The sequence below is a fragment of the Lynx canadensis genome, chromosome A2 (assembly GCF_007474595.2).
Source record: "Lynx canadensis isolate LIC74 chromosome A2, mLynCan4.pri.v2, whole genome shotgun sequence".
Lineage (NCBI taxonomy): Eukaryota > Metazoa > Chordata > Mammalia > Carnivora > Felidae > Lynx > Lynx canadensis.
Genome location: NC_044304.2, coordinates 124,879,479 through 124,896,002, shown reverse-complemented (window position 1 = coordinate 124,896,002; position 16,524 = coordinate 124,879,479). Strand labels below are relative to the sequence as shown.

Here is a 16,524-nt window from a genome sequence, read left to right as displayed (position 1 = left end):
AACTTTCTGGCATCTTTAAATGAAGGCAGGGTAATTATTGACATACAGGCTCTTAGGTAGACATGTGTTTCATTTCCCTTGGGTTAATGCCCAGGAGTAGGATTTGGGGGTTAAACATACAATAAATGTATGTTTAACTTCATAAGAAAATGGCAAAAAGTTTTCCAAAATGTCTTTACCATCTTGCCATCAGCAATGTATGATGGTTCTAATGGCTTCCCATCCTTAACAGTGCTTGATACAGTCAGTATATTTTTATTTTCGCCCTTCTAATAAGTACGTGATGGTATTTCACTGCGGTTTTATTTTGTATTTCCCTAATGACTAAGGATGCTCAACATCTTTTCATGTACTTATTTACCATCTGTGTATTTTCTTTGGTGACATGTCTATTCAAAACTTTTGTCACTTTTTTAAACTGAGATTTTTTTTCTTCTTATTGAGCTCTAAGAATTTTTTTATATGTTCTGGATAAAAAGTACCTATTAGATATATATGTTATTTATAGATATTTTCTCCTAATATGTAATTAGTATTCCTTTTTAAATATTTTTCTTTATTTGTTTTGAGAGAGAGCAAGAGAGCATGAGCAGGGCGGGGCGCAGAGAGAGAGGGAGAGACAGAATCCCAAGCAGGCTTTGCATTGTCAGGGCAGAGCCTGATGTGGAACTTGAACTCACGAACTGCGAGATCATGACGTGAGCTGAAATCAAGAGTCGGACCCTCAACCAACTGAGACACCCAGGGACCCCAGTCATTTAATTCTCTTTATAGCATCTTTCAAGTTATAGAAGTTCTTAATTTTAATAGAGTCATATTTATCAAATTTTTTCTTTTATGGTTTGTGTCTTCAGTGTTGTGTGTAAGAAACTTCTGCCTAATCCACAGTCACAAAGATTTTCTCCAGTCTTCTCTCCTAGGTGTTTTATTTTAGCTTTTAAACTTAGGTAAATGATCCATTTGGGGTTACATCTTAGAAGGTGTAAGCTTTGGGTACGGGTCCACTTTTTACACGTAGCGATCCACTCGTTCCTGCACTATTTTTGCTGTCTCCATTGAACTGCTTTTTCCCTTGGTCAAAAATTAACTGACCATGTATGTGTGGGCCTATTTCTTTTCCATTTCTGGATGTTTAGCATCCCCTCCATATCTCACTGGAACTTGACAATAAGTCTGTAAACCAGCTAGCATGAGTCCCCTTACTTTATACTTTTTCAGAATTATTATGGCTATTCAATTTCCTTTGCCTTTTCATATACATTTTGGGATCAACTTACCAATTTTAACCCCCATATCATCTTCCTTCTCTGCCTCAGCCTGCATTCTCCGATTCCCTGAACTCTGCCTGTGACCCGACATGATGGCCTCTTGCTTCTTTGCCCCCACTATCAGATAAGACAATCTTTGCTTGAGCACTGACACCTCTCGTTAGGGCATCATAACTGATTCTCGGTCCCCAAGGTCCCCTCCCTACAATCTGTCCAGCACTCTGCAGCCTGATTAACCTCTCTCTGATTAGTTTTCACTGTTAACAGTTTTGCTAATAAAACTTTAAAGATCTTCTTTGTCTATACAAAATATATATACATTATATATATATTCTACTTCTACTTGTCTTCTACAAGATCTATTTGATTTTCTATGCAGAAATGCTTCTTTTCAATCTGTTTATACAACTCCCTGCCTGCCCTCCCCATCTTTTCTTCCCTTTTTTTGACTTCAACCTCTTCCTTTATAATTATTGACTGAATGTCTGGTATCTTTCCAAAGGCAAGATACCTGTTTCTTTCATCTCTGTTCCCACCTCCACCCCCCCACCCCCCGCCCAGTGCCTAAGGTAATACATCAAACCAATCTGATTCTCAATTTGGTAGGGCAAAGGGATACATGATATATGGGGAGGGAAAGAATATAGTTGAAAAGATATTCTACATTATTATATGTACGCTTTTGACTTATTGTCAGATATAGTATTTTATTTTAAAATTTAAATTAAATTGAGAAATATTTATGTTTATCTATAGGGATTAAGATCTTAAAAGGCTGAAGTCATTTTAGTAATATTTGTTGAATTAAAGCATTAGTTTACCAGCCCTTCACGACAGTGATACGTCCTTTTTTGGTTCCCTGGTACCTACTATAAGGTCCTCTCCTAAGAAAGCAGCTGTAGTCTCACCGTTCACAGGGCAGACAGTTTCTGCTGGCAGTGACTAGAGGCAGCAGACAGCAATCCTGTGTGACTGCTTGACTGAGATTCTAGTAGACAGAGCTGAGTCCATTCACACCACTGCAGCAGGTCCTATTGTCCACAGATGGTGGCCTTTGCCTCTGTACTTTGCGGAAGACCTGTATGGCTGGACTTCTATAATCACTGGAGAACACATCATTGGAGAGCAAGGATGTGAGTGTTAACATCCGCCTTTCCCAATACCTGCCTGATGTCTTGGGGCTCAGAGATGGATGGTTTGCAGACCTGAGGTGTGGAATCTGAGCTAGCAGCATGAAAAGAAGTACAGTTAGACCTCGCATATTGTCTGCTTCGGGTCTAAAGATTTGCCTACACCCACTTCCCTGTCAGACGGTCTTGTGCTGCTCTCAGGAACTCACCCAAATTGCAGTACCTTTAAAATTCAAATGCAATGGCGTGTGGGATAAAGATTAAGACTCTATCCACTCTTATATGCTCACATTAATTTACTGAGACATTACAAATAAACTTGTGACACAAACCATTCTTTTTTTTTAAAGTTTATTAATCTTGAGAGAGATAGAGAGAGCAAGTGCATGCAAAGGAGGGGCAGAGAGAGAGAGAGGGGGAGAGAGAATCCCAAGCAAGCTCCACGCTGGAGCCAACAAGGGGCTCAGTCCCACAAACCATGAGATCATGACCCGAACGGAAATCAAGAAGGAGACACTTAACCAGTTGAGTCACCCAGGCGCCCCATGGCACCAACTGTTTTTTGATGCGCTCTTTCGTTCACCAAAGTATTTCTTGACCATTTTTCTAATATGTGTCAGACACTATGCTGGGGAAGTAGGATCTAGAGTTGTCCTTCCATGACTGACATCTAGTGGTGTGTGTGTGTGTTTGTGTACGTGTGTGTGTTCATGTGCGTATCTTACATCATATGATGTATGAGTTATGAACATATTCAGGTCAGGTCAAAGAATCTGGGTTTCGTCCTGTAGAAGGTGAAGATCAAACCAAACTTTAAGCAGTACACTATGCTCCCCACACTGGGGGTGTTCAATAAAGCTACATTTCCCACGCCCGTCACCTAATTAATTCTTGCCAATGGAATTGAGTCAAAGTCATGTGCCATTTCAGGGCAGAGCAGATGAGGAAAGGTTTGCGTTCTTCCTTGGAAACCATTTTGTTCTAGAAGGCAGAGTTACAAATTGACCTGCTTGCAACTAGGATGTGAAAGATAAAGCAACTTCTGATGTGCTAAACCACAGATATTCAGGATTAGTTTTTACTATTGTAGAACCTAACCTATCCTGACTAAAATCAGCAGCAGAATCTTGTTTCTTTTTTCTTCTTTCTTTTTTTCTTTCTAATTTCTTAGGAAGCTCACACCTTTACCTTTTCTCAGATTTTGTGCCTACCTTTGGTTAAAAAACAAGAATGCTATTTTAAACTCTCCTAGAGCTGATGGTAAGTCAAAAAAAAAAACTCATGTGAAATTATGTTGTGGACTATAAAGTGCTGACGGGTGTAAAAGATCCATCATTTTTAGGCAGCCACCAATATTGCCAAAGTTAGGATAAAAAAAAAAAAAAAAAGAAAGAAAGAAAAGACAAGAACCCTGAGGATTACTCCTTAATGATTTCATCCTGACTTTGGGTGGTTTTGGCCCAGAAGATCTTTTTGCCACAGTAGAAGCCTGTCCTTTCTTCTGCTGGATGGGGCATAATTTCCCATCTCTGTAAATAGCCCTTCTTGTACTGGGCCACTAAGCTTGCCTAGATAAAAAGTAGACATTATATCAAGATGATAAAGTAAGAAATGGAATCTTCTTTAAATATCTGACTCTCCATTTTTCATGGTCTAATTGAGAGAAAAGAAACAGCTCAATTCACCACCACTGTTTGAGGACTTAATGCATATTAAAACTGTCCTAAAGGGCTTCAACTGCAGTGATATCTTTTTTTTTTTTTTTTCAACGTTTATTTATTTTTTGGGACAGAGAGAGACAGAGCATGAACGGGGGAGGGGCAGAGAGAGAGGGAGACACAGAATCGGAAACAGGCTCCAGGCTCCGAGCCATCAGCCCAGAGCCCGACGCGGGGCTCGAACTCCCGGACCGCGAGATCGTGACCTGGCTGAAGTCGGACGCTTAACCGACTGCGCCACCCAGGCGCCCCAGTGATATCTTTTAAAATATTCAAAAGCTTCTTCCATAGAGATAATGGTGGCCCCTCATCTCTCAGAAAGTAGCTTTGGAAAAGAGTTAAACAACTAGTTCCTGGGTATAAAATAGCTAATATTTATTGAACCCTTTAGGCCACTCACTCTTCTGAAAGGCTTCACAAGCATTCCGTCACTTAACTTGTCACAGCAGCCCTCTGGAGGACATTTAACTGTTCGTGTCATCTATCTGACATGGAAACCATGGCACAGGTAGAAGCGAGCTGCTCAAAGTCACGCAGCTAGATAGTGCTGGCACATGTACCTGACCCCAGCGGTCTGGCTTTAAAGGCTACGCCTCAATAAAACGATGGGGAAGATTCAAGAGCCTGAGTTTACCTGGGGATGACTAAGCTACTTCTGAAATCAGGTCAACTGAGATGTAGAGAAAAGCTAGATTCAATGATAGAGGAATGAAGTTACATTTCTTGACCACTTGAGTACATGGCTCCAAACACTCTTACCCACTATATCAACAGGATGACAGGGTAACATTTTGAAGTATAAATGGATGTGCCCCTTCCTACCCCTTTGCTGGATCCTTCCCCAGCCCAGGCTGCCAGAGAGCTGTACCCCATCTGGCCTCAGGGTACATTATCTTTACCAATGGGTAAAGATACCAGGGTATTATCTTTACCAATGTAGGCAGAGAGAAACAAGTCAAAGTCAGGCTTTCAAAAAAAAATGCCTCATGGAGGTTATCTCAAATACCTTGAAAAGAAATAGCTTTTCCCCTTGCAAGAGAATGTGTCTTTTGAGCGTTCAGAGCTGAGAGCTTGGAATAATGAATTCAGAGGAACACAGTGCAGTCAGCCTCCCCTCCATAAAGAAAGGCTGACGGAGAAGGCCGGTAAGAGAGGACAACAGTGGTATAGAATGTGAGGAAGGGTAGACACTGATGAGAGGGTATTACATTGCCCCCTCCAAAGACCGGCACAAAACAAGGAAGAAATAACACCCTCTGAGTTTGGGAGCACAGGATTAAAAGGGCGCTGAAGTCCACTTACTGTATAGGAACCAGGGAATGGCAGTCTCTGGGGGCTTTCCCAGCTATCATGAGGTAGGAGTGGTACAGATATGATCGTCGCGTGGGTAGAGGCGGCACCAGAGACGACATCACTGTGTTTCCCACCGCCCGGAGCTGGGAGGGGAGGACACAAAAACTGAGCCAGGATTGACAGAGGGAAAGAGGGAGCTATGAACACCCGTGTGCCTAAAGGAAGTGTGACAGAGGTACCCTGCCTCAGAACGCGGTGTAGCCCCGACGGCCCGATGGGGATCCAGACGAGGGTCTGGACCAAGGATGTCCACTTCTGAAGGCCAGAAACGACTTTTCGTCTCCGCTGAGGCCGAATTGCCCGGATCCCTCCTCAGGGCGGACCCCCACCCTTACCCCCATCACACACATGTGAACACATCACAGAGACAGCATCCCGAGAGCCGAGACACCTTCCCTGAGTCAGAAAACGGGAAAGCCCTTCGGGGGCGGAGAAACCGCAATTCTGAGTTCGCTTGGCACTGACGAAGATCACGTCTCCTGCCATCGGATGCGTGAGCAGTGGGAAGGGAAATTTAGTTGAGCAGGTGTTCCTTTCTCACAAGCTAGAGTCCAGAGCTTGGGAACTGTAGGGCGTCCCCGTCCCCGAGGAACCCGCCAGCAGCAGCTGTGTCTTTCTCAAGGACCCAGAGTAAAATTGGACGAGGCGGAGCTTACCCAGCAGGGGGTGGGGAGTGTAGCGCTGGGTGTGCACAGCAGAAACAGGCAGGAAATAGCAGACCTTTAACAGTTACTTAAGTGAGCAAAACTAATAGTCGTTCCCTCACCAACAGCCACATGTTCAGCTGCACGAATGTACTGAAAATGAACGCACCGAGTGAAACCATACAGGAGGGCAAACACAAACGCATGAGGTGAAGGCCAGGCCTTTGTTGTCATCTGCCGGAGATCACACGGGAAGGTCAGGGACCGAGGGCTCCTGGATTCCAGGAAGGGCATCAGTGACAACTGTCCTGGCATCCAAGACGGAAGGAGACAAACAAGTCCCCAACAGGTGGGACAGGACAAGAGGAGGGTTCAGGCCAGCGGGCAAAAAGGAGCTGAAATGACAGTCGCTGTCATTTGAGGTGAAAATGCTGGTACTTAGTAGGTAGGTCAAGTTCTTTTTTTTTTAATTTTTTTTTTTAACGTTTATTTATTTTTGAGACAGAGAATGAACGGGGGAGGGTCAGAGAGAGGGAGACACAGAATCTGAAACAGGCTCCAGGGTCCGAGCTGTCAGCACAGAGCCTGACGCAGGGCTCGAACTCACGGACCGCAAGATCATGACCTGAGCCGAAGTCAGCCGCTCAACCGACTGAGCCACCCAGGCGCCCCAGGTAGGTCAAGTTCTTAGAAATGAGTTGTCAACCAAAATACAGTGAAAAGAAGCAAGTCTTCGTAAACTTTTTCAATTGAGCTCTTGCTAAAGCCTCGTGTGAGATAAGGACATGAGTTGAACCAGAATTTGCTATTGTTATATTCAAAGAGGAAAGGTGTAGCAAGAATATTAACAATAAGACAGTAGACAAGAGGTTGCACTAACAAAGGGGGGGAAAAACGTGTCCAATCACCCTCAAGCACTTAGCTGCAACCATTTACATATAAACAATAGTTAGACTAATGGCATATCATTTGTTAACTACTCACTGAAGGAGATTCAATAAAAGACCGTCATTAGGTAACATTTAGCAATCTTGGTTGATGTTTTTTCCCTCACCTGAGAGTAATAAAAATGAGTTCATCTGCATTATTTCATAATTTTGCCAATTTACTCATTCAGACCGGTTTCTCTCCCAGTTACTTTGAGTTAATTTTCTCATCATTAAGAGATACTGGAAGCATTGCTAGCACCTTCAAGGGCAAAATGAAGAGTTTCATCTTTGTCTTCCACTTGGACAGGCTTATATTCACCTCCTCCACTCACTTTCTGATTAGCCAGGTCCCATCCTCCTAGGGAATTTCTGGTAGAGTTTAATGCTGTCACTGGGAGCTGAAGAGGTGAAGCGGATGGGACCCTGACACTGGAAACTATGAAAGAAACTGGGGCTTGAGCTGGGAACCTTGAACCCAGGACCACATAGGATTGGTAACATGAAGCCAATGATAGAGGAAGGGGGTGGCGAACTCACCTCTAACCTTCTTGCCTATATCCAAGGACATGGTTACACAGCAGAGTAGGCTAGAGCAGTGGGGAGTGGCGGTAAGACTTTGGGGGTGGAAATGGGAAGAAGGGAAAAGGTCTAAGCCTGTGGAAGGAAAAGCTAACCATATTTACACAGGGATGTCTTTTCTCCTGCCAAGAGAGCTTTGGAGTTCAGAGGAGAACCTGAAGGCTAAGCAGGAAACTAAGTCAGAAGCCCAGGTGTGTGGACTAAACAGGACTGCTGAGACTAGTAAGGCTGCAACGCGGTAAGTATGGTTTCTCGGGCCTAAATCAGTACTAGGTTCTAGTCTATGGCACCACAACGAATTCCATACCCCATCCACTGGCATCCATAACTTACCTTGGTCATGTTGGCTTAGAAATGAGACAAGGATGATTCGAATGTTCCTGCAGAGAAGGACTTTGGCCAGTACAGAGAGTAGAGACGAGGCAAGGCAGAGGCTGCCATGTGCAGTCATGGTTGATAAGATACCCACTCCCCCAACTCTGTTACAGAGCAAGCAAGCTTTCTATTAGCCAATCTGACAAAATGTGGGCAGTTGACAGAAACAGAATACCACACTTCATTTGTGTAGTAAACATTTATTGAGTACGTCTAGCATGGTGCTGGTTTCTGGGGAATAGGAAACAGAAATCAAGCATTCCTTTCCCTCAAGGAGCTTAATGACTATTAGATATCTCCTAGACACGTACTGAAGTAGCAGCTGAAGACAGATTAAGTGGCAAGAAGACAGTTACACTCCTTGGCACGACTGGAACTCAGAGGAGAGATGGGTCAAGGGGGGCTTCGAGGAGGAAGCAATTCAAGAGGAGACTTGAAGTGGGTAGAATTTATATAAACACAGATGAAGGTGGAAGGCAAGTCCAGGTGGAAAAGAAACACCATAGTGTGTGAGAATTAAAGGAGATACTTCACAGAAGTCCTTTAGAAAGATTCCTGGCACCAAGAAAGCCCACAGCAAATGAAATGCAAGGCTATTCCTGTTATTGTTGGTTCTACTACTTTTACTGCTGATACCATTTGTTTTATATGTATATTATTTACTGCTTTCGGTAGAGAACGGGGATTAAAAGTACACATTTGAGAGACAGTAAAGAGGAGCGGTTCTGGCTTTCTTCTTGAGAAGTAGGTGAAATCAAAGGACCAATGAATAAGGGTTTGCATCACCATTGTTCCTGTATCGCCAATGTAACAGAACTGCCCTGTTCAGAGAGGACCCTGGGGAAAGGTTACCCTGAAACATTTAAGCTAGGTTCCCACAAACACCAGCACCTGCCTTGTAACTACAAATCACTGTGTTTTAGTCAATGATTGCATGGGTCAAAAGTGAAGCGTTCTAAGCTCCCAGACAAACAATTCTTCTCTTTTATCCTCTTTTCCTTGTACACTGGTCCAGGTGTTTGAGGGCAAACATGAAAAGGAAGGAGATTTAAAAGAAAAAAGTGATATGATTCTCCTTAGTGCCCAGAGATGGTGTTGCTAGGACAGAGTATAAACACTAGTAGAGAACCAGCAGGGGGTGAGGGGTGGGGGTGGTTTGCCTGAATATTCAAAATCTCCCCTTAGGAGCTATATTCAAAAAATGGCCAATGAGATTTCAGTGGAGACTGAGTATTGCCTTATTGCTGATTATTATCCCTTTTGCAATGGCCATTCTCTCTTCATTCTGTTTACTGTCATGTTTTATAAATATCAGAGAGGCTTCAGAAGCAGTGTCACTGAGAAGGAGCTGTGTCTGTCTCCTGGGTGCACAGAGCCTGCCTCCCCAAGACAGAATCTCTGGGTCTGCAAGCTGATTTCTTAAAGGGGAGATTATTCAGTCAAAGGTAAATGACAACAAACTCCAAGTTCAGTTTCTATTTTCTGTCTTGGAGCTGGGCAGCTGGGCAGGGTGTGTGCATGCATTAGGAGGTGGTTCTGAGGGGCTGGACCCGTGGAGCCAGCCTAAGTGACTTGTTCAGGCTCTGCTTTGTTATTTTGTCTCTTGGTTTTTGAGGAGCAGGAGGCTGCCTTCCGAGATTGCTCCCTGTTGAAAGTTTTATTTTGAGTGTTTGCAAAGAAGCAAAGCTCCGGTAGAGAGGTGGATGTTACAGTAATTCTATTTTGTGGGGTAAAAACTAAATCATTTCAAGAACACCCAGAGGACTAAAAAAAAACTGCTAGAATTTTTTTTTTTTTTAAGTATTTTCCTTTTTGGTATAAAAAACCAGTTGGAGACCTGGGAATTACTGCCACCACTTAATGCACCTTCCGGCAGCGTGTGAAATACCCTGACATGCCTGCCTTCTGATGCAAGAAGCAGAGAACTGTCCTTTTCCAGATGCCTGATTTCTGACCAATCTTGTTGCAAAAGAGGGAACAGGATTAGGTTAATGAGGATCATTTCCTCAGTATGGCCCTTGGATGCTTTGAAGGTGAAATTCACCAAAGTCGGATTCCTCCTTTGTTCTAGGAGGCAACTTGTTGCAAAGGATGGCACCACAAACTACAATCAAAGAATCTATTTCTCACTGATGTTCAAAGGATAGGATCAATAAGAGTATGGACCTTCCCTCCTTACTGCTTAGGTCTTCGGTTGCACCAGGCACTGTCCTGGGGGATGTGGGCTTTCCACACCTCTGATGTTCCTAGCAGAAAACTCACGGCAATAACCCCTACAAGAAACAGGCAACATTTCAAGCACTACTATAGAATTAATTAAAAGTGCTTTTATCTAAGGGGAGGGGAGTAAAATCATCCACTTTGCAGACTCTTAGGCATGAAGTTAACATAAATGTTACTCAAGATTCACATGTTTTCAGCAGCAGCAGCAGCAGCAGAACAAAAGACCAGTATTCAGAAAAAAACTACACTATAGGTCCTTGGACAATATGAAAACCTCTTTGCCTTAGCTCATTGGTTGTTTTTTGTTTTGTTTTTGTTTTTGTTTTTTCCTTTTACTCTTTTCGGTAGGGAAAACAAACTATACCCATTCACGGTATTGGCAATGATAGTTTAATTGGGTCTCTTAAATTCTACTTGTCTCATTTAAAATCGTTCAGGCTGGAAAGCAGGAAACTTACCTTAAAGGAGTAGTAGAAGGAGCCCCACTCCTCCCCTTCCACCACTTCAGTGAAAGTCACCGTTTCGGTGCAGAGGGCTGGGGAAGCATCCGGGGTCTGCGTGGTCCCGCTGGAGCCGTTGGAGTCGGGGCTGCCCTCCGTGAGGTTGGCTGGCATGGTTCGGGTGGAGTTGAGCCTGGCTGTCCTGGCTCCTGCAGCCCAGGGAGAGTCCAACTCCCCTCTGAGAGCTGGCCAGCAGCTGCAGTTCTGCACCTGCTCTGGCTCCTAAGGCTTCTGGCTGGAGCTCGGCTGAGCAGAGGCACGGAGCCCTCCCAGAGCCCACCTCCCTGAAGAGCTCTGCCTGACGCCAGGGAGGATCCTTGTGCTGCTCTCTCCTCAGCAGTTATGATCCAGTAGCCGACACAGCCTCTTCACCCCCAAGTCCCGCCCGCCCATGGCGGGGCCTCGACCCAGGGCAGGTCTGAGACCCCCCCACCCCCCACCCCGAGCGATCCACGTGGCTCCTGAGACAGGCCTCCCCGCCGGGCTATGCTTTCCTTAACTTCCAGAATGGACTCCCACTTCTGCTCCAGCTTCAACAGCACAGGAACTTGGACTCAACAGCAGACTGATTAATTCAGGTCGTGTTGGATCTTCTGATATCAAATCATAATTATGCATCTGCCTCAGCTGCACTTGCCTTCTGATTTACAATACTCTCCTAATCATTTACTTAGTAGCCTGCACATTATTTCACCATTTGTATTTATTCTAGATTTTCGCAGGGCACTTCTCAGAAAAGCCTGGGGTCTGTGTTTGTCAATAAGCTACGACTCTTGATGATGTACCTGGAAACGGTGCCTGGTAGATCCTCTGATCACCTTGTTCTTTCATTGGATATCCAAGCAACTCTGTGAGATAGGCAGGGGACGCTCCTGTATGTTCTCATTGTACCCTAGAGGAGATTTACCCAGGGGTGAAATGACTTGCCCAAGATCACACAACTGGTGACGGAAATGAGATAATAACTCATCTCTTCAGAAATTCCTAGACATTTGGTCCCTTTACCGGAACGTACACTGATTTGCATCAAATATCAAATGGCTATTGAGGCACAAAGTTAACATAAGCAAGGGTAACAGGCCAGGTGTAAAACAACAAAAGCTGCTTGTATTGAAACCAACCATAACTGGGGCGCCTGGGTGGCTCAGTCGGTTGGGCGTCCGACTTCAGCTCAGGTCACGATCTCGCGGTCCGTGAGTTCGAGCCCCGCATCGGGCTCTGGGCTGATGGCTCAGAGCCTGGAGCCTGCTTCCAATTCTGTGTCTCCCTCTCTCTCTGCCCCTCCCCTGTTCATGCTATGTCTCTCTCTGTCTCAAAAATAAATAAACGTTAAAAAAAAAAAAAAAAGAAACCAACCATAACTGCCTGATTACTTCCACGGAAAATGCTCCAAATACAGGTGGCCGTTGGTTATGGACACCTAGTATTAAAAGAAGCGGGTTTAGTGATGATCATAAAAAACTGTAGCCCCCATGAAATTGACTGGGAAAACTTTAGCATAATCTCTCCAGACCAAGAAGAATATAGAGAGTTAAAGATGAGAAGATATTAAGTCTATACTGAAGGGATAGCAATTGGCACCGGCCTGATCCCCTGAGCTCAGGACTGACCTGAACTCAGGACTGACTTTCTGAACTGTCTGTCAACCTTACCTTTTAGAATCTAGCTAATGACCTGCTGGAACAAAAAAGAAACATTTGAGGAAGATGCCTGCAGGAAGACTCAAAAAGTGCCAGAGAGTGTCACAGCCTCATTACAATCTTAAAATCCCCCTTGGAATATTTATTCTAAACCCTAATAAAAGGAGCCAGCTTTCCCTTGTTCATAGAGACCCGACTTTGGGAATCATTCTCAGTGATCTATAGTCCACCAAGGAGCGGATCCACTTTGGTCCAGTAACAAGGGACAGCAAATAGGAGGGAGCTGTCTAGAAAAGTGGATAAGCCGTGGGTTCCCAGGGGAAAGAGTCAAAACAGAACAACAACTGGGGCACCTGGGTGGCTCGGTAGGTTGGGCATCCTACTTTAGCTCAGGTCAGGATCTCACAGTTTGTGGGTTCGAGCCCCACATCGGGATCTCTGCTGAGCACATTTCAGATCCTCTGTCAGCCACTCTCTCAGGCCCTGCCCCATTCATGCTCTGTCTCTGTCTCTCTCTCTGACTCAAAATAAATAAATAAACTTGAGAACAATTCATTAAAAACAAAAATACACAGGACAACAACCAACAGCAAAATGAGTAAAGAAAATTCTGACTGGCAAATAAACATGAAAAGATGCCCAGCCGTATTAAAAATTAAGGAAAAGCAACTTAAAACAATAACACAAAATTTTCACCTGTTGGTATAGGGAAAACTAGGGTTTGACTACCCCAAGTATTGACAAGGATGAGAAGAAATGGGTATACCTTCTCACTTCTGTGAGAGGTAGCTGACATGGTCACTTTGAAGAGCAATTGGGCAGTATCCAGTAAAGTTGAAATTAACAGAACCTATAATGCATCATTCCATTTCTTACTGCTAGTAATTTTCCATTTCTATCAGGGTTACTTATGTGTATTTAATTTGGGGAATTTCGTTGCACTGCACACATAAAATGTATGCACTTTTCTATAGATATGTTTTACTTCAATAAAAATTTGTAAAATAAAATCTGTGAGAAACTTCTGGGAAAGGGAAGAAGCTGTTTAGTCATAATGTGGTGAGGGTGAAGAGAGAGAAACATACTAGATGCCAAAATGGACAGGGAATAAGTGGAAAGAGAACTTTCTGGTTGTGTTGTTTTCTCTCCACTCATGGTCCAGATGGATCATTTTTTTTTTATTTTGATCTGTGGTTACCCAAGAGAAATATTTATGTGTGTGTACAAGTAGACGTTCAAAAAGATGCCTTTGCAATATTGTTTAGAAACAAATTAGAAGCAACCTAAAATTCACAATGACAAAATCAGTGAGATGCTTCAAACTGGAAACTATCCACATGCTCATTAATAGTAAATTGGATAAATAAATTTCCATGTAGTCACATAATGAAATATTATACATCAACGAGAATGAATAATTTGTAGCAAATACAACACATTATAGATGAAACTCACAAACACTATTAAACAAAATAATACATTTTTCATTTATATTATGACTGTAAATACATGTGTGTGTATGTGTGTATTCCATTACATACATGTGTGTGTCTATATGTGTCTACATATACATATACACACACACGTATGTAATGGAATAGTATACACAGTTGAAAGAAATCATCGTAGACAAGATGACAGGCTAATATGGTATGATGACTAGCCTTATGTGTCAACTTCACTGGGAAGTGAGGTGCCCAGATATTTGGCCAAACATTATTCTCAGTATGTCTGTGAAGATGTTCCCGGATGAGATTAACTTTTGTTCCATTTTTTTGTTGTTTTTTTCTCCCAAATTTTTATTTAAATTCTAGTTAGTTAACATATAATATAATATTGGTTTTGGGAGTAGAATTTAGTGATTCATCACTTACACATATCACCCAGTGCTCATCATAACAAGTGCCCTCCTTAATACCCATCATCCATTTAGCCCATCCCCCAACCACATCCCTTCAACAAACCTCAGTTTGTTCTCTATCACTAAGAGTCCCTTATTTCATCAAAACAGCATGGTATTGGCACAAAAACAGACACATAAACCAATGGAATAGAATAGAGACTCCAGAACTAGACCCACAAAAGTATGGCCAACTAATCTTTGACAAAGCAGGAAAGAATATCCAACGGAAAAAAGACAGTCTCTTTAACAAATGGTGCTGGGAGAACTGGACAGCAACATGCAGAAGGATGGAACTAGACCACTTTCTTACACCATTCACAAAAATAAACTCAAAATGGATAAAGGACCCGAATGTGAGACAGGAAACCATCAAAACCCTAGAGGAGAAAGCAGGAAAAAAACCTCTCTGACCTCAGCCGCAGCAATTTCCTACTTGACACATCTCCAAAGGCAAGGGAATTAAAAGGAAAAATGAACTATTGGGACCTCATGAAGATAAAAAGCTTCTGTACTGCAAAGGAAACAATCAGCAAAACTAAAAGGCAACCAACAGAATGGGCAAAGATATTTGCAAATGACATATCAGACAAAGGGCTAGTATCCAAAATCTATAAAGAACTCACCAAACTCCACACCCAAAAAACAAATAATCCAGTGAAGAAATGGGCAGAAAACATGAATAGACACTTCTCTAAAGAAGACATCCAGATGGCCAACAGGCACATGAAAAGATGCTCAACGTTGCTCCTCATCAGGGAAATACAAATCAAAACCACACTGAGATACCATCTCACGCCAGTCAGAGTGGCTAAAATGAACAAACCAGGAGGTTAAACATGCTGGCGAGGATGTGGAGAAACAGGAACCCTCTTGCACTGTCGGTGGGAATGCAAACTGGTGCAGCCCCTCTGGAAAACAGTGTGGAGGTTCCTCAAAAAATTAAAAATAGACCTACCCTATGACCCACCAATAGCACTGCTAGGAATTTACCCAAGGGATACAGGAGTGCTGATGCATAGGGGCAACTGTACCCCAATGTTTATAGCAGCACTCTCAACAATAGCCAGATTATGGAAAGAGCCTCAATGTCTATCAACTGATGAATGGATAAAGAAGATGTGGTTTATATATACAATGGAATACTACATGGCAATGAGAAAGAATGAAATATGGCCTTTTGTAGCAACATGGATGGAACTGGAGGGTATTATACTGAGTGAGGTAAGTCATACAGAGAAAGACAGATACCATGTATTTTCACTCTTATGTGGATCCTGAGAAACTTAACAGAAGACCATGGGGGAGGAGAAGGAAAAAAAAAGTTAGATAGGGAGGGAGGCAAACCATAAGAGACTCTCAAAAACTGAGAATAAACTGCGGGTTGATGGGGGGTGGGAGGGAGGAGAGTGTGGGTGATGGGCATCGAGGAGGGCAACTGTTGGGATGAGCACTGGGTGTTGTATGGAAACCAATTTGACAATAAATTTCATATTAAAAATAAAAGTTCCTTACAGTTTATTTCCCTCTCTCTTTTTTCCCCTTCCCATATATTCATCTGTTTTGTATCTTAAATTTCACATATGAATGAAATCGTATAGTACAGTAAAACCTTGGATTGCAAGTAACTTATTCTGTGAGTGTTCCTCAAGATGAGCAAACGTTTCTAATAAATTTTAACTTGATAAACGAGTGATGTATTGCAATATGAGTAGTACGTGATGCCTAATGTCACATGGTCACAACGGAGCCAATGGTTCTCTCTCTCTCTCCCTCCCTTTCTCTCGCTGTGGGATTGTGGGTGATTGTCTCCTATGCTCCAATGCTTGGTCTCAGGCCACAGTGGTTGGCAGAAATCAGTGATTTTTCAGAACACCGGAAGGTGCCCAAAACCGGCAGAAGAGTATTTTTTGTCACTTCAAATCACCTATGGACAGTCCTTTGCTTTTCCATACAACAGTAAGCTTAGGAATGCTTTGCTTCGTTCTAGGTCAGGCCGCCTGCAGATAGAGGCCCTTTTTATTGCCAGTTACATTAAATACAGTATACGACAAGAGCTTATTAATACTGTACTGTAGTCAACCTCCGTGCAAGTGTATACAATGGTCCCCATGCAGAAAAAGGTTGAAAAGAAAGGCAGTGAGAAGGAGGTGATTACAGAAGAAGGAAATCATTGAGGAGTACAAACAAGGTATATGATTGGCTGAAATTGCAAGATTCTATAAGTCTATGTCAACCATTTGCACAATATTAAAGAAGAAAGAA

At 43.0% G+C, this 16,524-nt stretch overlaps 1 protein-coding gene across 2 annotated transcripts in view; it reads right to left on the bottom strand.

Moving 5' to 3' along the window:
- NPSR1 (neuropeptide S receptor 1) overlaps positions 1-10,833 on the bottom strand; it is a 151,938-nt gene extending 141,105 nt beyond the window's left edge. For both annotated transcript variants that reach the window (XM_030295296.1, XM_030295304.1), the window contains exon 1: positions 10,678-10,833. In XM_030295296.1, the coding sequence (XP_030151156.1) occupies positions 10,678-10,833 (156 nt within the window). The remainder of the gene's footprint in view (positions 1-10,677) is intronic.
- Between the last annotated feature and the right edge of the window lie 5,691 nt (positions 10,834-16,524).